This window comes from Meles meles, chromosome 21, assembly GCF_922984935.1.
Source record: "Meles meles chromosome 21, mMelMel3.1 paternal haplotype, whole genome shotgun sequence".
NCBI lineage: Eukaryota > Metazoa > Chordata > Mammalia > Carnivora > Mustelidae > Meles > Meles meles.
In genome coordinates this window covers 8,700,965-8,727,591 of record NC_060086.1, presented here as the reverse complement: position 1 = coordinate 8,727,591, position 26,627 = coordinate 8,700,965, and the positions used below count along the sequence as shown (strand labels likewise).

The 26,627-nt window shown below is 49.0% G+C and overlaps 1 protein-coding gene and 1 long non-coding RNA gene across 2 annotated transcripts; both read right to left on the bottom strand.

Moving 5' to 3' along the window:
* Positions 1-2,412: 2,412 nt before the first annotated feature.
* Positions 2,413-8,363, bottom strand: LOC123934028. The gene is made up of 3 exons (XR_006816725.1): positions 8,214-8,363; positions 3,649-3,898; positions 2,413-2,709 (listed from the first exon to the last, which is right to left on the bottom strand). It is a non-coding gene; the product is annotated as an uncharacterized LOC123934028 (long non-coding RNA).
* A 7,428-nt stretch (positions 8,364-15,791) lies between these two features.
* Positions 15,792-22,558, bottom strand: IFT22 (intraflagellar transport 22). The gene is made up of 5 exons (XM_045992448.1): positions 22,439-22,558; positions 18,400-18,476; positions 18,193-18,282; positions 17,717-17,919; positions 15,792-17,024 (listed from the first exon to the last, which is right to left on the bottom strand). The coding sequence occupies exons 1-5, from the start codon at positions 22,475-22,477 to the stop codon at positions 16,876-16,878; spliced, it is 558 nt and encodes a 185-aa protein (XP_045848404.1). The 5' UTR covers positions 22,478-22,558; the 3' UTR covers positions 15,792-16,875.
* Positions 22,559-26,627: the final 4,069 nt, after the last annotated feature.

Sequence of the window (26,627 nt, the reverse complement as noted above, 5' to 3'; positions counted from 1 at the left end):
CCTATGACATGGGCAATGACCCCAGGCACTCAGACACAGCTCCCTCCTCACCCCCCAGGAAAAGAGAGCCTTTTCTTTTTTGTTTTTTTAAAGATTTTATTTATTTATTTGACAGAGAGAGAGAGATCACAAATAGGCAGAGAAGCAGGCAGAGAGAAAGGGGAAAGCAGGCTCCCCGTTGAGCAGAGAGCCCCACATGGGGCTCAATCCCAGGACCCTGAGATCATGACCTGAGCCGAAGGCAGAGGCTTATCCCACTGAGCCACCCAGGCGCCCTGAGCCTTCTCCTTTTGCTGGGCCATTACAGGAGGACACAGCCAGGGGCTGGCATGTTGGTGCCGCTGCAGAGCTCGGTTTCTTGGAAATGGGACTTGTGACACTCTCATTCCTATGATGTCATCACAGTGTGAGGCCAGGACCGGGACATCCTGACTGAGGCCAAAGCTTAGCCTTCCCGCCAGAGTAGAACCCCTCCTGGGGGGCCCTCCTGGTGGGGGGGGGGGCTGCTGCTCCAAAGAGGCTGGGACCGGGAGACTTTATGCTGGTAAAGTCATCGCTTCAGAAAACCTGACTCTAAACCCCAACCTCACTCCACCGGTGTGATACACGTGGCCATGCATTCGGGCAGAATTCTGGCAGGATACCAAACAATTCACACAGAGGAAATCTCTGAATATTATGAATCGGGGAGAATCTCCTTCATTTCCTAATTCATCCTAGAGAGGGTCCATGAATGCCACTGACGCAGGAACATCGTCAGGAGGAGGCAAGCAGCTCGTAGAGACGGGAAGGACACAGAGGAGCAGTGTGGGCCACATAAAAACCAAGCCACGTCAACCCGACCTTCCGAGCGCCACGCAGGAAAGTTGCATTCTCTGTGCGCTGAGCCCGGGACCTCGCCCAGCAGCAGATAAGCCATACACGAGCCAAGCCATTCAGGAGCTAAGTCTTTCAGATGCAGTGAATTGAGGGCGGGAGATCATTTGAGGAGAAATCAGCCCTTCTTCATCTCCCCAAGATCCTGACTAGCAAGAGGGCTGTGGCTCCTCGGGAATGAGGGAGCTCACGGGGGCCCGAGGGGGGCTGCCACACCGGCCCCCGAATGCTCGGACCAGAACATGTTCCTATCGGAGAAAAACACGACGAAATGCAGTCTAGAGAAGGATTTTGCTGGAACTTGGAACTTTTAGCACCGGCTGGGAGGCACACAGACGGCCTGTGGGACTGTTTGTTCGGGTGCCAGTTGAGCAAGTACGGTCCCTGCGGGTCACAGCGCTGAGCACGAGAGAGGAACGGGGACATCGCCCTTCCTCTTCGTCAGTCTTCAGGAAAGTCTGCTGTCACCTTTCCTGTTCCTTGCCTCGGCCTTGTGAGGATGCCTTCACGTAGTCCCAGCCCGTGTGGGCCTGGGCTCCGGCACGCAGGAGGCCACCTGTCCGCGAACAGGCTGGTGGCCGCTGCGACTCAGTCCACGCCGGCGAACACAGCCCAGGGGACGCTGCTGGGACTGGCTCGTTCAAGCGCTCATCCGTCCAACAAGTGCCTTTTCAGCATCTCTTCTGCTCTGGCCCTGGCAGTAGTATTTGTGTGTTGGGGGGCGGGGATAAAGGACAGGGAAGGAGGAGGGGCCCGTAGCAAGTGGCCCGGGGGACCGAGGGGAGAACAGCAGCACCTCTGAGATTGCAGGGAGTGTGTCCGCATCCCCGGTCTCAGAGGGGGGCTCAGGAGAGAGCGCTGGGGAGACAGGGAGGAAGAAGTCTGGTCTTCTGTCTGCCATGTGTCAGGTGCCCACGCGACTCTGCCGAGCGACCCTGCGAGCCGGGTGTCTGTTGGCTCCACTTTGTGAATAAAATAAGCGACAGGCTCGCCTAGTAAGTGGCCGAGCCGGGACCCGGGGCAACGTCTGTCTCACTCCTCATGCCACGGTCTTCCCGGCCACGTTTCCAGAGACGCAGGGGACGATGAGAGGCAGCGTGTGGACTGGGGGGAAGGGGGACGGAGGAGGGAAGGGGCTGGTTTCTGCAGACTCGACTGTCAGGGGACAGGGAAGGGCTCGAGTCCTCCGTCATCCGTTTGGCAAGTCTAAACCGAGCCCCACGGAGTGCCAGGCACTGTACTTTGGCCCTGGGGATGTGAGTCAGACCGACACGGCCCTGCCCCCATGGAACTGCCATTCTAGAAGGAAGCAGACAACTCCGCATGCTGTGCGATTTGAAAGGGGAAGCACAGAGAATTACATAACCCAGACTCACCCGCTTGAGAGCAACTTTGGGGAAGAAGTAACACGTTGGCTAAGACCCAGAAGAGGAAGCCTCAGCCTCTCTGGTGTGCAGAGAGGAACGTGCGGGAAGGTCTTCTGGTGACCACAGAGTGAGAGGGGCCCAAAGACGGACCGTCTCGTGTGTGTGAGGAAGCCGTGCAGGTGGGGAGGCACGCAGCTCAGAACGGGCCCTGAGAGTCATGGGACACCGTGAAGAGGGTCACATGTGGGGTTGACCAGAGCACGTGTGCGGTTTATCCCTTCCCCGGGAAGCCCACGGCTGCCACAGAGAGGAGAGAGCTGTCCAAGGATTCTACAAGTTCAGGCAGCCGTGGTGGAAGAGGGAGGCTGGCAGCTCTTCTTTTCCCTTCGTGGAACAAGAAGGCTTCCAAGAGATGCAGTGAGCAGAAGGAGCGAGGACTCGCTTTACTGGGTGCCTTGGACGGGACCTGCGGGTTCCAGACCCCGGGCAGTAAGCACAGGCCGCTCCGCGGACCCACGTGCGAGAGCAAACACCCCCCTCTTGTGGCCAAAATGGGTATTGCCGTTGCGCTCACAAACAGGCATGCGGGGCCTTCTCTCTTCCCACCCTGAAAAGCGGGGCAGGTAAATCCCGGCTGCAGGTGGCCGTGGACCCCAGGGGTTCTCCCGCCTGTTTTTTCTGTTTTTTTTTTTTTTTGTTTGTTTGTTTGTTTGTTTTTAAGAGGAATCTGAATAATGGGAAAATGTGTATATATGCTTAGAAACAGATGCTAGAGAGACGGTCAATGTTACCCATGATTTCAAAACAGATGACTGCTTTTTTTCATTTTGTTTCGACGTATTTTAAAATTTTCTGTTCTAGAAACGTATTCCTTTTGTTAATAGGAGAATAAACGTATTTACTATTTTTCTTAAGGCTGAACTGACATAAAAGTGGCCCAAGAGGGGACTAAAGGCAAGGCCATGAGCTAAGGAGAGAGCAGAATGGCTGTGTGATGACCTGTGGGCTCCCCAGGCCCGCTACCCGGGCCCTTCCACACCCAGGGAGCACAGAGCCCGGCCGGCTGCAGGGCCTCACCGGCGCCTGGGCTGGGGGACAAGGCCTCTTGAAGGAGCCCTCCCTGCTGTCGCTCTAGCTATGTCCCGCTTCGGCTCACACCCCCTGCTCCCCCCTGCCTCTCCTGTTCGTGTGATCGCTTGCTCTCATCTGTGTGCCGCCCTCCTGACTTGGTCACGCAGGGAGGGGTCTGACTGCCAGGTTCTGGGTGACGCCCACACGGAGGGTCCTCTTTTTTGCAGGCTGATGCTAAATGACGGCTGGGTTTGCCCACAAACTGTGGCCATGCATGCTGTGTATATGAGGTCTCTATCTGGACAACTTTTCTGACTTCGAACGAAGCACTCACCTGGCCTGGAGTTCTGGTCACTCCCGTCACCGTCGTGGCTGCTTCTTCCCTCTCCTGCTTGCAACTCTTCTCTTGGGCTGGGCAGCTGTTTGGCCTCCTGTGTGGAGGCTCCCCAGTGCTGGTCTAAGGTTCTGGAACATTCTGAGGTGTCTCCTAGGTCTGGTACCTGTGAAGAGTCACTCCTGGGATCTTCTTTCAGCAAGCTCCGGATTTAAGGTGAAAGCCTAGTCCTTACTCCTGAAGCCACCATCTGCAATCATATGAAGAAGAGCCAAATGTTACCTGTTTGCTCTGCAAAGAAAAGCCACGGAAAAAAAACACACGCCTACCGCTGGGGATGGATGCAATAAACCAGGATGTATATCCCAGAAGTGAAAAATGAAGTTACAGAAAAGTAATTAGTGATCACACTGTTTTTAAAAAAGAAAAGCAGGTTATGCAGGGCGCCGGGGTCGTACGGTTGGTTAGGCAGCTGACTTTGGTTTCAGCTCAGGTCACAATCGCAGGGTCCTGGGATCGAGCCCCATGTTGGGCTTCATGCTCAGCAGGGAGCCTGCTAGAGACTGTTTCCCACTCCCTTTGCCCCCCTGCCCCCTCGCATGCTTTTTTTCTTGCTCTCTAAAGAAATCTTTTTTTTTAAAGCAGGTTTTGGGTGCCTGGATGGTCCGGTTGGTTAAGCGTCTGCCTTTGGCTCAGGTCATGATCCCAGGGTCCTGAGCACTGGGCTCCCCACTCCGCCGGAGGCCTGCTTTCCCCCTCCTACTCTCCCTGCTTGTGTTCCCTCTCTCACTGTGTCTCTGTCAAATAAATAATTCCCGGGGTGCCTGGGTGGCTCAGTGGGTTAAAGCCTCTGCCTTCAGCTCAGGTCATGATCTCGGGGTCCTGGGATTGAGCCCCGCATCGGGCTCTCTGCTCAGCAGGGGGCCTGCTTCCCTTCCTCTCTCTCTGCTTGCCTCTCTGCCTACCTGTGATCTCTGTCAAATAAATAAATAAAATCTTTAAAAAAAAATAAATAATCCCCCCCCCTTTTTTAAAGCAGGTCATGAAATACAGTGAGATTCTGAAGGAGAACACCCCCACCCCCACCAAGTTATTTTACAAAGCTGGAGTGAGGAGAAGGAAAAAGCAGGGGCTGAAGCGGTGGGGATGGTGAGGGGACAGGAAGGCAACTCTGAGAAGGCTGGGAAGAACTCAGGCTCTCCCAGCTGTGCAGTAACAGGTGTGGGAGCTGGGTGGCTGATGAAGCTGCCCCAAGGGGCAAGGTTAGTGTCCTCCAAGGAGGGGCATCCTGGGGTCAAAGCTTGAGGTAACTGCAGAGGCAAAGGGGAGGAAAGCTGGATTTGAGGCTGTGATCCTGTGTTGGTCCAAGAACTCCCATAATCATCATTAGAAAAATAACTTGTACACATAGGCACTTTATAGTTTACAAAGCACTTTCTCCTCCTTGATGCTTGCAGACGAGGAAACAGAGGCACAGCATGGCCAGCCCGCAGCGGAGCCAGGCCCTGAATCCAGCTGGCTCCAGCCCTCTCTGGGCTACGCTGCTCGGCTACCCTTTAGGAGCATGGCTACTGAGAAGGTTCTAGAAGCTTAAGGCCAAGGAGGATCTGACACTTTATGACTGGCAGGGCCCAAACACAGAGCTGGTCTCAGCTGGAGAGTCAGATGCCCCTTGTAAGACCCCGCGATAGCCATTACATGCTGGACCCCAGGAAGGTCCTGAAGGTCGGGGGGCGGGGGCGGGAGTCGCTGGGGTGGCAGAGACTGGCAGGGCACTCGGGGACACAGAGCGGCAGCTACTTCCCAGCCAGGCCAGAAGCATTTCAATACTCTAACAATCCACCCATCCCGCCATTCTGGTGGGCACCAGATGAATGTCATTCTGGCCTCTGGCCCCCCCTAATTCTGTGTCCCACAGATCCCACTGGTGACAGGAGACTCTAGAAGTTGTCCAAAGTGTCACTTATTTCAGCATGGGAGCTTTTCAGTCAAACCACACTTCCACAGAAAGGGACGTCATGCTCTCCCGATGTAAGTGACCATGGCTGTATCCGAGTCTGAAGTACCTTATCGGCCTCTTCCGTTCCTGCAAAGATCGGGGCACTGCCGAGCTAAAGCAGCAGCCCCCTAGTGGTGTTATTTGGCTTTGCAATGAGCACTTACAGTCCTTTTACCAAAAAACAAGAGATAAGAAGTCTGTTAAGAGCGGCACCTGGGTGGCTCAGCCGTTAAGCGTCTGCCTTTGGCTCAAGTCATGATCTCAGAGTCCTGGGATGGAGCCCTGCATCGGGCTCCCTGCTCGGCGGGGAGCCTGCTTCTCCCTCTCCTACTCCCCCTGCTTGTGTTCCCTCTCTTGCTGTCTCTCTCTCTGTGTCAAATAAATAAAATCTTGAAAAAAAAAAAAAAAGTCTGCTAAGAACAGTCTTGGCTAGTCTTTCTGCAAAAAGGTATCCAGAAGAGGCATGATGAAACCCTTACTTTGAAGTTTCAAGAACACAGTGGATAAGAGAACTCCAGGAGCGGGAAGTTCAGCCAGAAAGGAAACCCCCACGTGACTGTGGGTCACGACAAAAGAACACATATTACAGTTTCTGTAAAGAATGACTTAATTGAAGCATCTCCCCATAAGAAGAATGAGAATGTCAGAAAAAATTAAGAAATGGGGCGCCTGGGTGGCTCAGTGGGTTAAGCTTCTGCCTTCGCCTCAGGTCGTGATCCCAGGGTCCTTGGATCGAGCCCCGCATCGGGCTCTCTGCTCAGCAGGGAGCCTATTTCCCCCTCTCTCTCTGCCTGCCTCTCTGCCTACTTGTGATCTCTGTCTCTTAAATAAAATCTAAAAACATTAAAAAAAATAAAAAATTTAAAAACAATCTAAATGGGGGTGCCTGGGTGGCTCAGTGGGTTAAAGCCTCTGCCTTCAGCTCAGGTCATGATCCCAGCGTTCTGGGATCGAGCCCCGCATCAGGCTCTCTGCCTGCCTCTCTGCCTACTTGTGGAAAAAAAAATCTTAAAAAAAAAAAAAAAAAACAATCTAAATGATCCAAAATCTAATTCAATCCCCAAAGGCACCAGGGAAGAGGGAAGAGGAACACAGACACGGTGTTGGGACAAAACAGACGTGGCCATAGTTCTCCTTGGAAGACCCACCCCTCCCTATCTTCACACTTACTTCTCTCTTCTACCCGCTGGCTTGGTTCATTTTCTCTCTCCCGCCCTCTAGCACGACCCCCACGGCCCCTCCATTGCCCAGGGGTGCACTCCCAGCCCCAGCCTGACTGCCTCCTCCGGGCAGGATGGCCAGGAGCTGCGCCAGCTCCAGCAGCTCAGGATGGGCAACTTGCAGACCATCCCTGCGCCCTCAGCCACTGGCGGCAGAGCTCCCAGGGCATCTCCGAACCTTGTAGGGCCCTGAGCCCCCTGGTCTTAAACTCTCTGAAGCCAGGACAGGTCAGCTTTCGGCTGGGAGGCTGATCACCGGGCAGCCTGGCCCTCTGCCTCCGCCTTCACGGTCAGAATTCTGTCCTGCTTTTGAAGGACCTGGGGGCACTAGGACACGGCGCTCCTCACTGCGGTGCTCATTCTTGCCAGAAGTCCCCAGGGAGGCTTACATTCCAGAGAAGCTCTTTCTGAGCACCTTCCTATTTCAGACACTTTCTGAAACACAGTAACATGAAATAAAAGCCCTTGATTATGGTCCTTTTCAACCCCACTAAAGACAGTAAAATAGTACAACGCCTTCTCAGGTGTCTGTTACCATTCCTGCCTCCCCTCACTGGCCACGCTGGGTATTTTTCCAGAGAATCTCAGACATCATTTCGACCTTAAAACCTGCAGTATGTGTCTCTTTCCCTTTTTAATGCATAACCCCACCAGCCTTTTCACAACTAAAAGTTTTAAACAGCGGCTCTGCCATATTGCCAATGTTCACATGTATCAGATTTTTTAAAATTGCTCGATTGACTGTTACACTCATGGTCCTTATAAAGTGTACAGGTTGCATCTGGCTAAGTCTCCTTAGGGAGGAAAGTCCACTTCCCTCTTAAAAATTTTTTTTTTTAAATCTTGTAGTTTGCTAAGAAGTACTTGAGGTGGGGGCGCCTGGGTGGCTCAGTGGGTTAAAGCCTCTGCCTTCCGCTCAGGTCGTGAACCCAGGGTCGTGGGATCCAGCCCCACATCGGGTTCTCTGCTCAGCAAGGAGCCTGCTTCCTCCTCTCTCTCCCTGTCTGCCTCTCTGACTACTTGTAATCTCTATCAAATAAATAAATAAAATCTTAAAAAAAAAAAAAAGTACTTCTGGTGGCTGTCGTTAGAACAAGATGACATTTAGCCAACGTCTGGGCGCCTGCTCTGTGCCAGGCACGGCGCGCTGCGCTGCAAAGAAAGACGTGAGCGGACAAACTAGGTTCTGGCCTTGCTTTGGGGCAAATCATGGACTCTCTCTGGCCTTGGGGACCCCTTCTCTACGAGAAAGGACTAGACCAAGCGTTCCCTCGAGGCCACGCTCTGATGTGGCTTTCATCACTGTGACCCACTGTCCGAGCCTCTGCAAAACGCCTGCCAGATACCTTCCCTGGAGCCCGGGCCCACACCCCGCCTTTCCGGGCGGCCGCCCGTCTGCCTGGGCTCCCGGAGGCCGAGGAAACGCGGAAGAGCTCCCCCGGACGCCGCCAAGCTCCGACCGACCGCGGTGGCTAGCAGTAACGGCCACCGCTCGGAACTCGGCGCACGGGCCCGGCTCCCGCCCAACTACAATTCCCAGAGGCCTCTGCGGCGCGCCGGTCACCATGGAGACCCGCCGAGTCCGTCGGCTCTGCAACCGTCGGTGGCCTGGGTCTGCGAGGCGCCCGTGCGCGGAACAGTCCCCCAAGCTTTCAGATGAGCTAGTCACGTGTCTCCACCACCCAGGCTTTGGTTCTGGGGCCCGAGAAGACGGAGCCCTAACGCCAAACCGAGGGCATGGGAAGACGGACCTACATTTCCCAGAAGGCCCCAGGTGCACTCCGCTTCCGGTCGCTCGGCACTGAAACGGTAACAACCGAGCTGTCGCCAAACGAGTCAAGTTCTGGGTATTTGGGCTCCTGAAGCCGGTGAACAGAGGAGCGGGAGACGGAGAAAGAGGATAGGGGAGGAAAGCAAAATGGGAAATTTGGTTATAAAGCAACGTTAAAGAGCGCGTCCTCGCCTGCTTACCTTTTCCACGGACGCTCAGGGCCAGCGTGGGCATCGCACAGCCCTCTGGGAAATGCGGGCGACGCTGCCCTAAGGCCTATGGGAATTGTAGTCATTAACTCTCATTACATTGAGCACCTGCGATAAACCAGGCACGCTGAAGATAGGGGATGAAACTCGCCTTCTTCCTTCTTGTCCACTCAAACACAAATTTTACTTCTTTTTTTAAAAATTTATTTGACAGAGAGATCACAAGTAGGCAGAGAGGCAGGCAGAGAGAGGAGGAAGCAGGCTCCCTGCGGAGCAGAGAGCCCGATGCGGGGCTCGATCCCAGGACCCTGAGATCATGACCTGAGCCGAAGGCAGTGGCTTAATCCACTGAGCCACCCAGGCGCCCCCAAATTTTACTTCTTAATTACCTACGGAACCTGTCCCGTTTTCTTTTTTTTTTTAATTTTTAAAAATTTATTCATTTGATAGAGATCACAAGTAGGCAGAGAAGCAGGCAGAGAGGAAGAAGCAGGCTCCCTGCTGAGCAGAGAGCCCAAGGTGAGGCTCCATCGCAGGACCCTGAGATCATGACCTGAGCTGAAGGCAGAGGCTTTAACCCACTGAGCCACCCAGGCGTCCACCTGTCCCGTTTTCTTCATGCCATTCACAGTGCTGTGTTTCAGACACTCTGGATTTCCTTGTCAGCCTGCTCCCAGTCATATTCCTCTTAAGTCATCTCTCCATGGGGCCAACAAAGTGATCGTCCCTGCTCTGCTTAGGGCTTTTCAGCAGCTAATCTAATCAAGTTCACGCTCCTTGGCTATTATATATTTGACCTTACTGTCTCGGGCTAGTAACCTCATACATAAGAACGATTTTTTTTTTTTTTAGATTCATCTCGTTTGCGACCTCAAAACTATTGTCACCATTTTTTAAAAGTGCAAGGCACAACTTCCTGCATTGAACCAAAAAGGGTGATAAATTCCAAGTGTAGTTGCATTTACAAGATATCCTTGAAAAGTACTTGAAGTAGGTTCCTATAAGTAGAAACCAAGTCACTCACACTCTGAAAAAATTAGAATTGAATTCCCCTGAACAAAATATTTCATTCCATCATATGGGCAACACACCTAGGTGCTTTCCAGGTCTTGTGAAGTCATACAAAAGAGAAAAAAAGAAGGATGGTTCTTGTACAAAGTACTTATCACAGAATTTCAGTTAGACAATGTAAAATAGAGTTATTTTTATTTTACATAGCACTTTGAATGTCTAAGATCTAAAATTATGCCCCATCCCAAGAGCTGCTTAAGAGTGGGGTAAATCTGCATTGAGGCTTTTGAGAAAGGAGGCATACTTTTAACAGCTATCAGAAAGCCTAGATAGGAATGAACTGCAGGAAGATAGATGAGGTGTTGCTCACATCAAAGCACCATGAACTCCCCTTTTGAAGTGGGAATACTTGGCAGACACAACATTTCCATTGGCTTTTAACTTTGGTAGGAAGAATGGCCAGGATCATAAACGTAGAGAATTATTTAACTGATAAAGCAGTTTCGAAGTCACATTAAAAATGTCATCTGTTCTTAACATTCAAAAGCAGAAAGTTTCCTCCCTCCTCACTAATTTAATCTCTTTGGATTTAGTTTTTTAAAAATGGGGATCCTTCATTTGTTGCTGAAGAAAAGAATACATTTGTTGAGAAAGTATCAGCCAAGACCAGGATATTCTCAAACATCAGGTGGGGAAGGTTGAGGTCAAGATCTAGAAGAGTCATAGTTCAGAGGGATTTCCTTGAGCTGTGCAGTTACTTTTTTAATTGGTATTTTTAAAAAGTTTATTTATTTATTTGACAGAGAGAGAGAGAGAGAGCGAGCACACAAGTAAGCAGAAGGGCAGGCAGGGGTTGGGTGCGGGGGGGGGGGGGAAGCAGGCTCCCTACTGAGCAGGGAGCCCTATGTGGGGCTCAATGCCAGGACCCTGTGATCATGACCTGAGCGGAAGGCAGAGGCTTAACCCACTGAGCCACCCAGGCGACCCTTAATTGCTATTTTTAAAAACTCTTACAGGTTTTCAGTTACCAGCAAACCTCTGTTCTTGTTCTAACAATTTAGCTATCTTGCAGTGTATGGGTCTTCTGATGTTCCACGAAAAGTGTAATGATCTCCAGGAGCTTCCCTGAGCAATCAGGAGATGTGGACGTTCGAGTTGTGATGCTAAATGACTAACTCATGGTTTTCCTTGCATATTCAGGACTACTCTCTGATCTGATCGGTTTCAGGAAGTAGGATAATACGATGCTAGTTCTATCTGCAACATATGTGCAAACCCAGGCGCCCTGACATTGCCACAGGACCGGGGTAAGAACAGGGGCCTGGGGGCCAGGTTGGTCCCTGTCCTAACTTGCTGGGTCGCCTTGGACTAGTCATTTGTCATCTCCCCATAATCCCCCTCCCTCCAGCCTGCTCCTCTTCCATTGGTCCCTTAGGTGCACTGAGGCTGAATGACAGCCCTCAAGGATCTCTGTCCCCAAATCCCTGGAAAGTGTGAGTGTTGTTTCATTGGTTGGAAAAAAGGGTCTTTGCAGATGTGATTAAGTTAAGTACCTTTAGATGGGGAGATTATCCAGCAATTATAAGTATCCTTATAGCCGAGTGTCAGAGGGCGGTTTGAGTCAGATAAATAGTGTGAAGATGGAGCAGAGAAAGATCTAAGGATGCTGGCCTTAAAGACTGGGACGGGGGCGCCTGGGTGGCTCAGTAGGTTAAGGATCTGCCTCAGCTCAGGTCATGATCTCAGGGTCCTGGGATCAAGCCCCGCATCGGGCTCTCTCCTCAGCGGGGAGCCTGCTTCCCCCTCCCTCTCTGCCTGCCTCTCTGCCTACTCGTGATCTCTGTCTGTCAAATAAATAAAATCTTAAAAAAAAAAAAGAATGGGGCGATGTGGCCGCAAACCAAGGAATGACAGCAGTCCCCTCTACACGTGTCCTTCCATCCAGCTCTCACGCTGCCATTAGGGTTTATTTCTTAAGTGGAGAGCTTTACTGCATTCTTCTGGAGGGATGACTCTTCAGGGGCCTGGTCTGAGAGGCCCTTCACCATCTGACTGTTCATCTTCTCACCCCCATCCCCTAAATCTCCCACCACTCGGAGACACCCACTCCCACTGCCTCTCCCGCCATCACCCCACCCCCCGCCATCTCAGCCAGTCCCAAACCCGCTGCACACACAGTCACTGGAGTCATGCTGAACTCCCGAGTTTCCCCTGTGACCAGGCTCCTCCATGCTTCTGTGGCTCTCACGCGCATTGTCCCATCTGTGATACAAAGTAAGTAATCTCCCCATACGCTAGCATACGCATGGCAAAAATCCCGTTGTGCAGTAAGAAAATGCTATGAAATGAGAAATCAGGAGCGCCTGGGTGGCTCAGTGGGTTAAAGCCTCTGCCTTTGGCTCAGGTCATGATCCCAGGGTTCTGGGATCGAGCCCCACATTGGGCTCTCTGCTCGGTAGGGAGCCTGCGCTCCCCCAAACCGTGCCTGCCTCTCTGCCTCCTTGTGATCTCTTTCTCTGTAAAAAATAAATAAATAAATAAATAAATAAATAAATAAGAAATCAGACCTAGGATGCCAAGACCAGCAACCTTTCCTTTCCCTCGTAAGGGCTGATGGTTGAAACCACCTTCCTAAAATTTCACACTCAAGCATAGTTATGACTCAAATCATGTACTTCAGTATTGTTAAAAATGTCCATCAGTAAAAAGGTATTATTTCAACATAAATGGCTATTAAAATGATCTAGTATAAAATTGTGATATAAATGGTTAGGTGGACTATTTTGCAGCTACGAACAAGAATAAAGCAGCTCTGTATATATCTGTACACAATCTAAGATAAGAAAAGTGAAAAAAGCAAGCTGTAGGAAAATGTGAAGAGTCTGCTATCATTTCCTTTCACAAAACACATTTGTATGTGCACAGACTGTGTCTAGTAGTAAATGGAAGGTAAGTGGCTTTTTTTTTTTTTTAAGTAGGCTCCATGTCTAGCGTGGAGCCCAGCCACAGGGCTTGAACTCACAGCCCTGAGATCAAGACCTGAGCTGATATCAAGAGTCAGACACTAAACCCGTTGAGCCACCTAAGCACCCTGGTAAGTGGCTTCTTGAGAGGGAACAGGTTTCCGGGATGGGGAAGATGGACTTCTTCATGGACTGTCCCCTTAGAACTCGGGCACACGTGGCCTATTCAAATGCAACTCTTTCTCTCTATTTGAGGACTGACACGGGTTGCACTCAGCCCCCCTTCCCCCCCCCCCCCGTAAATGCACGCTGCTGGGGTTAATTTTTCTGTTGAACTCTTGGCTTCTCATCAACAATCGGATAAAAATAATTGCTTTTTGTTCTGGAGCCGTATTCTGCAGAACAGTTATTAGTACTGCCACTATTGCGTAAAGATGATTTACTATGGTTGGCGTTGAGGCTATCCTGTGTTCCTTACACGTGTTCCCATCGAGAGCAGGTCAGAAGGAAATTAACCTGGACTTAAAATGAGCTCACAGGTAACCAGGCAGCTGGCTAAGAGGTGAATGTAGTTCAGTCTAAATTCACCAGGACATTGGCATCATGAGCAAATACCACTCTCTCTGACAGACGGCCCACACAGCTCCATTTCAGCCTCCTTGTTGTCGACGTGAAGAGCACCCACACCACTGATTCAACTCTCTTAAGCATCTCTACTTTTCTCTCACTTGCACTGGAAAAGACCTACATAATATGTTTTCAGGTTGGCTATGTTAAAAAAAAAAATTCCAGGGCGCCTGGGTGGCTCAGTGGATTAAGCCGCTGCTTCGGCTCAGGTCATGAACTCAGGGTGCTGGGATCCAGCCCCGCATCGGACTCTCTGCTCAGCAGGGAGCCTGTTTCCCCCTCTCTTTTGCCTGACTCTCTGCCACTTGTGATCTCTCTCTGTCAAATAAATAAATAAAATCTTTAAAAAAAATTCCAAAAATAGGGGCTCCTGGCTGGCTCAGTCAGTAGAGCATGCAGCCCTTGATCTCAGGGTCATGTGTTCAAGCCCCATGTTGGGCCTAGAGCTTAAAAAAAAAAAAAGGAATCCAAATATAAAAATTACGAACAAATTCCCAAGATTAAAGCAAACTCACTTGTACAACAAGCTATAAACTCACCATCTTTGCTTATTCTGAGCATTAACACTTTTGATGGTTTTTACAAATTAGGTGTTAGGATGATATAACATTTTTTTACATGTATTACCTGAAGGAAAGTTCCCCTGAGGTCACAAAAAACTTTTTAGAAGATGTTATGTATATTCTACCTTCTAAGCTGATAATGATGTCCAGATATCAAGGATATTTAAATAAAAATAAAATCTTGGAGAAGTTCAATGCTAATCTTCTTCAAAAATATTCTAGGTGGGGGGTGTCTGGTGGGCTCAGTTGGTGGAGGGTGTGATTCTTGATCTCGTGAGTTCGAACCCCATGTTAGGTGTGGTGATTACTTAAAAGTGAAATCTTGGGGTGCCTGGGTGGCTCAGTGGGTTAAAGCCTCTGCCTTTGGCTCAGGTCATGATCCCAGGGTCCTGGGATCGAGCCCTGCGTCGGGCTCTCTGCTCGGCGGGGCACCTGCTTCCCTTCCTCTCTCTCTACCTGCCTCTCTGTCTAATCGTGATCTCTGTCTTGTCAAATAAATAAATAAAATCTTTAAAAAAAATGAAATCTTAGGAAAAAAGACATCCTCAGTCAATGGTACACTAATGTTCTAGCAAATTATTTATAAGCACCAACAGATGAATGGATAAACAAGATGCAATCTGTCTGTACAATGGAATATTATTCAGCCCTAAAAAGGAAGGAGATTCTGACACCTCTACAACACAGATGAAACTTGAAGACATTCTACCCAGCGAAATACACCAGTCACAAAACTTAAAACACTGTATGAGTCTACTTTTATGAAGTCCATAGAATAGTCAAATTCAGAGAGACAAAAAGTGGAATGGTGGGTGCCAGGAGTTTGGGGGAGGGGGTATAGGGAGTTAGTGTTTAAAGGGTACAGCATTTCAGTTTGGGAGATGGATAGTGGTGATGGGTGCACAATACCGTGAATGCACGGAATGCCACAGAACTGTACCCTTAAAAATGGTTAAAATGGCAAATTTTATGTTATGCATAGTTCACACCAAGTTTAAAAAGCATAACAGGATTATTAAATTAAAAAGTTATCCTAAGTGATAAAGTAAACCTCCTTGCAGGTTTATAACGAGAATGCTGCATCTCTTACTACTGTAACTGGATAATATTTGAGAATATTCACCTGCTATATTCTCGATTCCCCTGAAAATCCTGTTTTTCTCCCAGGAAGCTGAGAGTTGAGGATGGGCCAGACAGGCCAGCTGTGGCAAGGAGTGCAGTGATCCTGCCACTGAGACCCACAGAGATGTGGGATGTATGGAGGGCACAGCTGGTTCTCAGAGATGTGCAGGGCCAGGTCCAGCCAGGATGTGGCAGAGTCAGCCTGGGACTCCTCGTTCCGTGAGGAAAACCCATGCTATTGGCCGTACCAGTCCTGTCCTTGACACAACATGGCCAGTATGGTGGCCAGTGACATCCTGACAGAGGTCAGGAAGGGAACCAGAGGACCTGTCCTTGGTATAGCTGCCCCAACAGTAGCAAACCCTGTCCAGACACCCTGACACCATCTTGGGGAAAAGGGCGCAGAAGTAGACTGCAACCTTGAATTGATAAAATATTTATCCCAGAGACTGAACTAACGTGGAAACTTTCAAATTGCAAGAGATAGAAAAACAAGTTGAGTCTCACTATTCATGGTCCTTATGTTCTGTAAAGTCGCCCCATGCACTGGATGAGGGAACGCCAGACCCCTGCTTCTGGGGAAATGCAGGGTCACGTGCCTGTGAGCCTCTGATCATGTTTCATCTACCATCAATATGTAACCTTGTTTTATGGATGCTTTTGTTTAAAGACACTTTAATCGATACACATTGTTGATTTCATTGACACTGAACTCGCAGCCAACGGCAAAGAACTCGGGCTGGAATGAGGCTTATCGAAAGCACTGGTTAGATAAGACACATCACAGCTTTCTTGCACTTTGCAACATTAGCCAACTCTTCCGTGCCACATTTGGGCGTCATTTTAAACAGCGAAACCACTCAACGAAAAGGACAGAAATGTGAAAATGTGGCACACAATAGACTGTGACAAGGACACTTGTTTATAGTATGAGAGCTGAAACAAGAAAGCAGAGTGTTTCAACCTCAGCTGGAAACGTGCATGACCGATGATCCAAATTTTGGGCCACTCTGAATAACCAAAAGTGCTGTATTGATCTGGGGGTTACAGATCAGTTTGAGCCAGCAGGCAAATTTGCAAAGCAGAACCCATGAAGGAGGATCAATTGTACCCTCATTTGGCATCAAATGTGGTCTAGGCCCCCTCCTTATCTAGGAGGAGCGGAACATGAGATTTAGGCCAATTACGGAAAATGGAAGAATCTATCATTTTCCCCCATATCGAAGGTGTAGGATCTGAGTGTTGGACCCTACCTCCCTGTAATTTAGAGGAACAGAATGGCAGCCCCATGAGGGTAAGGGTTTCTATGTGTTTTGCTCCTGCTTTATATCAGCAGCTACAACAGGGCAGCACGACACGTCAGTCTTTGCTGAATGAACTAAGCAGTGAAAATCACCCTCAAACCAATACACGGGGATTAAACTACTGCCTATCCTTTGGTTCTGACAGTTACAATTCCACAATTTTTATCACTTGACGTATATAAAGAGGAAAGAAAAACAACTCAGTTTTCCAGCTCTTGGAGAGGTTCGGGGCAAAGGAATCAGAATGGCAATACCAAGGACAGGGAATGAATGGTGTGAGTCCACTCCCTGACTGAGCGGACCCTGAGAGCAGATAAGGGAAATGTCTCCCACAGCCACATGGAGAAGGACACATCAGTAGCTGGGTAAGATTCCAGAGCTGCTCTGGGGAGCAAGCTGACCTTACGTGCCACGCAGAAGAGTTCAGATAAAGGGTGCTTAGGTGATAATTGACATCTCCTCCCGGTCTCTGCTTTCAGACACTGAGTTGACGATGCTTTTTAAGTACTTTAGGAACTCCGACCTGATCTCTTCAGGGCCATCCTCCAGATTCGAGTGCACCAGCTTCAGCTTGTTCAAGGGGGGTGCTTTAAAAGGAAAATAAATGTAATTAGGCATGCACCTTTAAGGAGGGCCCCTTTCCGGCTCCCAGTGAGCTCAGTCTTATTGAAGCTAATTTGCTTAACTTTCTAGAGGCCAGACGTAAAGTTGTGCCTCGCCCTCCATGATTTAACAGAGGAAGAAACGTTACCCCATGGGCCAGGGCGGCTGAGCTCAGCCTTGTGCTCGGCATACAGTAGGTGCCCAATAAAGAGTGCCACCACACTGCCACCTGGTGATGGGATCACGACACTATAAGCCACTCCCCCGTCCTCTTCTTACACCAGAAAGGAGATTTGGGAGTACTGTGAGTGGCCTTCCATGAGCACTTTGTCACTCCGTCGTGGCGTGGTCACATGCCAACTGGGAGTTCTTCCTGAGACAAGACCAGTCAGGAACGAATGTCCCTACTTGTACTGATGAGCGGCTAAAACCAGATTTTTTTTTTTTCCTTCTTGGTGTCTCCCTGCTTTTAAAGTATCTCTGGCCTGGCCTGGCTGCTAGGACAGATCTTCCAACCTGGAGATTCCAATTTGCGTGGTCGGAAGAATCAAGAACAAGGACACAGGTGGCGCTCAATAATTGCAAAGAGCTGCTGGGTTCAGAGACACGGGGACAATATACAATTGCCCAGAGCACTCAAGACAAGAGCAGAAAGGAGAAAGGGCAGTGTCCTCACACAGAGACGGGCTTCCTTTATCGCTTCCGGAGCCTGGTTTGTGGTGCGCAATCAACAGACACTGGGTGTCTTGGAGGAGCTGCTGCTGGACGAAGCAGGAATACCACATCTCGATTTCCTTCAGGTGGCTGGGGAGGTCGGCGTTGAAGACGATCACCACCCCGTGCGAGTCCTTCATCAGGGCTGGCCAGCAGGACTCGAACCTGCAAGGCAGAGGAGGGGGCACAGTGAATGTCAGGCGGCTCCAGTTTCTAGCTGAGGCCTTTAAAAATAATGTCTTAGGGTTAACTGATGGATGACCTGTCATGGTGTCATAACCCAATCGTTCAGCTTTCAAGAGCCGTGCATGTCACCAAATAATTGATCATGCCCCTAATACATGCTAGGAAGTGTGCTGGGCCAGAGTCCAAGGTGCTTGGCGGGCAGCTGAGTCTTGAATCATTTGACGAAGCCAACCCCTTTTAAAGGAAACGTACTTTGGATCACCGCCACAATCCCACAGCTCAAATTCACACCCCGTGTCTTTGGCGTTGCTGGCCACGTGTGGGTTCTCAAATTCCAGGATCCTAGAAATAAAAATAATAGTTGCATCTCCACTTTAGGAAAAGTATACTTGGGGAATGCCACCAGCACCAAAAGGGGGGCAGTGGGCCTCTCTGGGAAACAGATTTGTCGGGGCTCACCTCACACCTTGGGTTGGGTTGTATTCGGTGATGTCAGAAGATTCTGTCAGGAAGTTGGCCAAAACGGTTTTTCCACTCTGTGGAAAAGATAATGAAAGGTTTCTGCTGAAGAGCAGAAAAGTAAACCATAAACGCACCCTCCGATAGCTGGCTCAGAGCCGGGGGTGATGGCGTGTAGGCCATGGTCATGTGAGAGCGCCAAGGCAGAGGGTTCTCTCTGGTTGGGCGGGCCTTGCTGCCTTCTGTATGTGGTGAGCGCAGGCTAGTCTGGGACCCAGCATGCACAGGGTTCTAATGCTGCCTCTGGGTAACCTTCTTACCCACACTGATTTCCCTAGCTGGCTCTCAGTTAACTTATCTGAGAACAGAAAAGAATCGTTAGCGTGAGTCTCTCTCCTGCCATGCTCCTCTCCACACCAAGAAACCAGTCTGTCATGGATATGAAGCCACTGAGGCCCAGAAAGGGAAAGGGAGCTCCTCAAGGTCACACAGAAGTTCAAGGCTAGAGCTGGGTCTCACAGTGGCTGGCCGTGCGGCACTCTCACACAGGGCTGTTTCTCCTTCTAGATAACACAAGTCATACGCAGTCCTATTAACAAGACAGCCCTCCTGGTCCTTCCGCCCAAAGTAGCCATCTGTCCATCCATTCCATTCACTCCCCAAAGGTGGTAACTATGATCTGTTTTCAGAGATTTTCTGTACATTTGTATCATTTATTTAGGGGATATTGTATATGCTTGGATATAAGATGAGGCGTTTTCCCCCCCTGCAAATTATTCCTCAGATGAAAGGGAATCTCTTACACTCGAGTCCTTAAAAATCTCTGAAATTATGCCCTGCGCTCGCAAGTCGTTTTTTTTTTGAACAACTGCTTGACTAGAATCATTTCAATCGATGACGATTTTGGAGGCTTGCAGAGGTCACGCGACAGAATCAGAAAAAGGAGGGGGAGGGCCTTAATCTTGCTTTAGTAATTCTTCCTGAGTATGAAGTCTCACAAACTAAATGTCACTTCAAAGTAACACAGTTGAGGGGTGCCTGGGTGGCTCAGTCGGTTAAGCCTCTGCCTTTGGCTCAGATCATGATCTCAGGGTCTGGGAATCATGATCTCAGGGTCCGGGAATCGAGTCTGGTGTAAGGCTCCCTGCTCACTGGGGAGTCTGCTTCTCCCTTTCCTCCTGCCCCCCCCCCAACTAAATAAATAAATCTTAAAACAAAACAAAACACAGTGAGTGGTTATGTTTGTGGAGACCATGAATATTTAACTACAGGATAAACGAATAAAGCAAATGTTATGGGAATGGTTCTTGAGGCTGGAATATAGTTGTAGAAACGGGGTCGTACGCAGATTCAAAAAATGCTCATATTCTAAACAAGTCAGATGGTATGCTTTGTCATGTCTCCTTTCTTTCTTTTATTTCTTAGTTTTATTTAAGTAATCTCTACACCCATTGTGGGGCTCAAACTCATGACTGAGATCAAGAGTCGCGCACTCTTCCGACCGAACCAGCCAGGTGCCCATCATGTGGCTTAAAAGTGGGTTCAGTCATAAAATTACCTTGGTGTCAAAGATGCTGGTGAGGACCTAGCATTTTAAAGCTGTGTCATGAAATACAAGTATGGAATAAAGCAGCATTTCCAAATTAATATATGTCTTTAATGTACCTTTAAATGTATGTATAGCTACATGAATACATAAAACATTATAGAAGTGTGTTTATATATTGCATCGACGCCCTTAAAGTTTATATATACGTTTTGGTCAAAACCAATTGATTGGGGGCGCCTGGGTGGCTCAGTGGGTTAAGCCGCTGCCTTCGGCTCGGGTCATGATCTCAGGGTCCTGGGATCGAGTCCCGCATCGGGCTCTCTGCTCGGCGGGGAGCCTGCTTCCCTCTCTCTCTCTCTCTGCCTGCCTCTCTGCCTTGTTGTGATTTCTCTCTGTCAAATAAATAAATAAAATCTTTAAAAAAAAAACCAATTGATTGAGGGGGAGGGTTCTTCTAGGAAAATGAAGAAGCTGTGAGGCACATCGGGTATCTTCAAGTGTCTACCTTGCCTGGAGCTGCTGAACACAAGATAAAGTAGTGTTAAACACGAGGCTACAAATCAAGCGGATGATGCCACAGGGACTTTGAACTGGGTGGCCAGGGAAGGGCGAAAGGGTGAAGCTTCCACCGAGACCCAATAACAAGGAGTCAACCCAGCCTTCTAGGCAGAGGGAAAAACTAGTTGGATGGCACCAGACCAGGAATGGGCCCAGCATGTTAAAGGAATAGAAAGGTTGGCCATGGGGTGCCTGGGTGGCTCAGTGCGTTAAGCCTCTGCCTTCGGCTCAGGTCATGATCTCGGAGTCCTGGGATCGAGCCCCATATCGGGCTCTCTGCTCAGCAGGGAGTCTGCTTCCCCCCCTCTCTCTGCCTACTTGTGATCTCTCTCTCTATCAAATAAATAAATAAATAAATAAAATCTTTGAAAAAAAAGAAGTTGGCCAATCTACACAGTATTGAGGTAGAGGGGGATAGGTGTATGCAGAAATACACTTTGTCGTTGTAGCTGGATGATGAGTACCAGGAGTTCCTTACTTTTTCTCCCTTTATACGTTTGTGAATTTCAATTTAAAAAAAAAGAAGATATTTATGCTTGGTTTACTTCTCACAATTCTATGCATATTGTTATTACTTGTCTATTTCACTCACTAATTTATGTCTTGGCAAGTTCTCTATGTCACTCCACACAGACGTGCCTCCTTTTGGGTAACTGCTGGGGTCTTCCCCGGTAAGAATGTCCCTTAGTTTGTTGAGATGTTTTCTTATCGGTGGGCACCTAGGGTGTTTCCAGCTGTTCAGCATTGTTCAGTATCCCCTCTGGGGAACCTAGGTAAGGTCCAGCTGCTGTAGATTTTGAGAAATGTTGAGTGTGGCCCTGAAAGCTATGCATGTCTTAACGCTGGATAACTGGATTGCCAGTAAAGCTGTTAGCAATCAGCAGAATCCTAAAGTACTCATTTCCCTACAAGTATCCTCATGCTTCCCTGTTATCAGAGTTCTAACCTTTTTTCATCCACTTTGATGGGCAAGTAAATGTCATCTCATTGTTTTATTTATTTTTTTAAAAATATTTATTTATTTGACAGATCACAAGTAGGCAGAGAGGCAGACAGAGAGAGGGGGAAGCAGGCTCCCTGCTGAGCAGAGAGCCCGATGCGGGGCTCGATCCCAGGACCCTGAGATCATGACCTGAGCCGAAGACAGAGGCTTAACCCACGGAGCCACCCAGGCGCCCCGCATGGCATGTTTTTAACAAGCCCTCCAGGCCACTGGGATGCGCGCTTAAGACGGAGAATATTCACTATTTCTGTGGTGGTTATTTGACGTTACGTTTTTAACTTTAAATTTTATTTATTTATTTTTTCAGCGTAACAGTATTCATTGTTTTTGCACAACACCCAGTGCTCCATGCAATACGTGCCCTCCCTATTACCCACCACCTGCTTCCCCCAACCTCCCACCCCCGCCCCTTCAAAACCCCAGGTTGTTTTTCAGAGTCCATAGTCTCTCATGGTTCATCTCCCCTTCCAGTTTCCCCCAACTTCCTTCTCCTCTCCATCTCTCCATGTCCTCCATGACATTAAGTTTTAGTCCATGGGAATCTTATTCCTATGTATGGTGTGAGGTCCACGTGTAGATTCAACCCCCCCCCACGCATACTGCGAGCGAACCGTTCAAACACCACGTTGACAGTCCCTTATTTCCTCTCCTTTTCTTGTCACACAGACATTTTCATTAGGGCCAACCTGAGGGGCAAAGTAGACTCGTGGGACCTAGACGCTGGTTCCAAAACGCGACGCACTACTTTCAGGACTTAGGGTAACGGGGTCAAGGTCTGGGGGTCGGGCGCGGAGTTCACGCTGCGGCCAGCGTTGCCCACGGGGTAGGCGCGGTGGGACAGGACTCCCGCCTCCTGGGGGAGGCACAGTCCCGCGTCGCCCCGCTCCCGCCCGCGCCCCCGCCCGCTGCCCCGGCCGGCCCGGCCTCACCTCGCAGGGCCCGACGAAGAGGATCTTGGCCTTCAGCATCGCGGTCTGCGGCCCTCAGGCCCGTCAGAGCCCACCGGGATGACCGGAAGCCGCCGCGCCGACTGGCGGTCTCGGTTTCCACGGCGACGGGAGCGACCCGCGGGGGCCGACGGGAGTGGGCGGGGCCCCGACGCGCGGCCCGGAACCCGCTTGCGCTTCGCGGCTGGAAGCGGACGTGCAAGGCTAGAGGAAGGGTGCTAGGGAAGTAAAACAGCCGGATCCAAGCTCGCTTCTGAGCCCGGAGAGCCGCAGAGCTCACGAGTGCCGCCTGCCTTTCTTTGTAGGCTGGAGACAGATTGCAGGCCCCTGATCTGTGCTCCTCCCCTAACCCCAACTCAGACTGGCCATGATGCTGGGGAGCTGGGGTTGGGAGCCGGCCTTCGGATGCCATCGTCACTCCGGCACGATACTGTCTACATGGTGATCGCGTTTATCACGGCCCCGGCCCAATCTAGGAAAGGTCAGAGACAGATCCAGCCTCCGGTCTCTGAATGGGTTCACAACTGATCGTCCTTTGGGAGATGTGGGGAGAAAACAAAAGGACAATCCCCGGCGTAGGTTAGTATCAGTGCGGATGTCTGGACGCTTCGCTGCAAAATTCATTCATTATTCGTTCAGCCTTAAATTGCCGAGCCGGTCCAGAATTTGGAGAGGCCATGAAATTAAGTGTCCAGACAAAATTTGCTGGCCCCAGAGAGTTGGTATGACAAAAATACCAAAATAAACCCAACACCGCGTCTGTAACTTTTAGTTACATAGTCTTTGTATTACAAAGAACTGCTGAGCGAAGTGTGAGGAAGAGTCTACCTCCATTTCAGGATGTCATGAATAGACTGATTGATTAAATCAATGTCCTTCAGGGGTGCGTGGGTGGCTCAGTGGGTTAGAGCCTCTGCCTTCGGCTCAGGTCATGATCCCAGGTCCTGGGATCGAGCCCCACATCGGGCTCTCTGCTCCGCAGGGAGCCTGCTTCCTCCTCTTTCTCTGCCTGCCTCTCTGCCTACTTGTGTTCTCTGTCAAATAAATAAATAAATAAATAAATAAATAAATAAATAAATAATCTTTAAATCAATGTCCTTCAAATGCCTACTCCATACCAGGCACTCGTCCAGGTACTGGGATGTGCCTGTACTTCTGGAAGCTTTCATTCCCGGGAGCCGATGGACATTAAACAAGCAAGAAAATAAATTACACACCCCGGGGCAGAGACCATTTTAGTTAGTGCTGAGTGCTATGAATAAAGATAAATTACAAGAGAGTTAAGGAGTGTGAAGGAACTCGTTTTGGATGGAGTAGTCAAGACAAGACCTTTAATGTCACCTAATGTCACCAGGGGTGACATTAAAGCACAAAGCTGAGTGAAAAGAGGGCTCAAACAAACTGAAAAATCTAGAGGAAGAGCATCCCCGAACAGCAAGGGTAAAGGCACTGAGGCAGAAATAAACTTGGCAGGTACCAAGAACAGCCCGGAGGGTCCGTGAGGCTGGTGCAGGAAGAATGAGGAGAGTGGTATGGTATGCTGTTGGAGAGATCACGTGTGAGTTTGGGGATTTATTCTAAGGGTGATGGGAAGCACGCGCCAGGAATTGTATCTGGCTACGTGTAATAGAAACTCCAGGGGTGCCTGGGTGGCTCCGTCAGTTAAGCGGCTGCCTTCAGGCTTGGGGTCCTGGGATGGAGCCCTGTATCAGGCTCTCTGCTCAGCGGGGTATCTGCTTCCCCTTCTCCCTCTGCCCCTACTCCCTCTCTCATGCTTGCTGTCTTGCTTTCTCTCTCAGAAAAATAAAGTCTCAAAAAAAAAAAAAAAAAAACAAACCTCAATATGACACGGCTGACGGAAATGTTAATGTTCACGAGTCAATAACACTGCCCGAAACACCAGGTCTAGGGCTAGTTGCCTGTGACATTGGACAAATGTAATGCTTGAAAGTCTTTCATAAACTGGTTCCCTTCTACCTATCCAGTCTCATTCCCATCGCATCTGTGTGGGCTCTTCCGCCCCCTCTTTTCATGTCTCTTAAGACTCCAATGCTGTTCCTCAGCCTGTCTTCCCAACTCCACTTGGCCTGTTTGAATGCTTAGTGATGCCTCCGGCCATAATTAACTTCACATAACGGCTGTTTCCAAAGTGTACCTTTGAAGATTATGTGCTTAAATTTGGTTTGGGGTTCTGAAGGAGGAGGAGGAGGAGGGATGCATTCTCAGTTGATGAAAAATGAAGGTGGAGTGGAAATAATTTGGATGGGGGGACTTTGTATTTTGCTTGGGGATTAATTTGACTGAAAGAACAAAACTCTCAGAGTGACAAGGTCTAGAAGGTGAGAGCAGAGGGAGGGCTTGGCAACTCAAAATTGGCCTCAAGCATCAGCTTCTTTCTACTTTTTTCCTCTGCTGTCTTTAGCTTTAATTTACTTTGTCCTCATGCTTGTTACCTCATAGTCAAAAGGTAGCTGCTGTGCCTCCAGGCATCATGACTGCAATTAAGGAAAGACTGCAGAACAACAAAGGCTTTGCCATAGTCAGTCCTTTAGAAAAAAAATCAATGTTATTTAGTTATAAAAACTAAATTTAAACATAAAAATATATTAAAGTGTACCTATTTTAAATTTCTTTGAGTTTTGAAAAATGTGTAGACTATTATCTTACTCAAGACCCAGAATATTTCCATCACCCCAAAAGTTCCCACATATTCCTTTGTGGTCAGCTTCCTCCCAGCCTTCACCCTGGGGAAAACTTTTGTTGTACTTTCTGTCACTAGAGGTTAGTTTTGCCTGTTCTGGAATTTCATATAAATAAAATCACACAATATTTACTCTTTTGTGTCCGGCTTCCTTCACTCAAGACAATATTTTTAATTTTTATACATATTGTGTATATCAATAGTTTATTCCTTTTTATTGCTGAGTCACATTCCTTGTGTAAATATACTATCTTTTGTTTACCTGTTCACCCGGTGATGGTTATGTGGGATGGTCTATCTATAGTTTGGGGGCTATCATAAACACAGTTGCTGGAAATAAAGTTTTGTATGGACATGTTTTCCCATCTCTTGGGTAAATACCAATGAGCAGAATTGCTGGGTCATGGGATTATCTATCTATATCTTTTTTTTTTTAAGATTATTTATTTATTTATTTGACAGAGAGAGATCACAAGTAAGCAGAGAGGCAGGCAGGGAGAGAGAGAGGAGGAAGCAGGCCCCCCACTAAGCAGAGAGCCTGATGCGGGGCTCAATCCCAGGACCCTGGGATCATAACCTGAGCCGAAGGCAGAAGCTTTAACCCACTGAGCCACCCAGGGACCCCTATCTATCTATATCTTTTTCAGTGTCTATAACTGTACCTGTATTTCTCTCTCTCTCTTTTTTCTTTTTTTTTTTTTTGAGAGAGAGTTTGAGCATGAGAGCTGAGGGTGGGAACAGGGAGAGGCTGAGGGAAAGAGAGAACCCTAAGCAGGCTTCACGCCCAGCTCAGAGCCCAACACGGGGCTGGATCTCAAAACCCTGAGATCATGACCTGAGCTGAGCCAAAATCAAGAGTTGGGCGCTTAACCAACTGAGCCACTCGGGCGCCCCTGTATTTCTATATCATACATACACACACTCCTGGTTCCTGATTTCCTGTATTAATCACTTGGTTATAATCAATCACTCTCGTTGTTTATTTGATGCTCAAATGGTCCTTGATTTGACCAGCGGGAAGCCCCACCCCCTCAGGCTGGTTTCTGTGTCCTTTTGAAATCTTCCTGTGAGCTCTTCTTTACTTTTTGGCCCTGTTACATGGTCCCAGGCGGTTAGTATCACCTCATAATTACCAAATCTATACACATTCTCTTGTATTTATTTTAAAAACGAAAACTCTCAAAAATCCCAGGAACCTCAAAAATGTTGTTCCTTTCACACCTAAAAAAAACTGGGGGAGAATCTCACCTTCCCCCTGACCCCTCTTTTTTGGGCATGAAATATATACTTAGAGCTCTGGCTGAGGCTTTGGAAGGATCGGTGCCACACACTTGGGTGGGAACTGGATTCCAGAGACGTCTCTGCTCAGTCCCTGCCCCCAAGTAGTTCCTAGTCTAGATGGGAAGACCAAACCTGTATAGTGCTTTTCACCTCTTTAAGTCCTTTCCCATATATGATCTTGCTTTATTT

What these genes read in the sequence shown, in the direction of transcription:
- IFT22 (XM_045992448.1), bottom strand. Translation starts at nt 22,477, where the DNA reads ATGCTGAAGGCCAAGATCCTCTTCGTCGGGCCCTGCGAG. An exon ending in TCTTCGTCGGGCCCTGCGAG is followed by an intron (nt 18,477 to 22,438) that starts GTGAGGCCGGGC and finishes TCTTTTCCACAG; the next exon opens with AGTGGAAAAACCGTTTTGGC. An exon ending in GATTGTGGCGGTGATCCAAA is followed by an intron (nt 17,920 to 18,192) that starts GTACGTTTCCTT and finishes TCTGCCTTGCAG; the next exon opens with GTTCGAGTCCTGCTGGCCAG.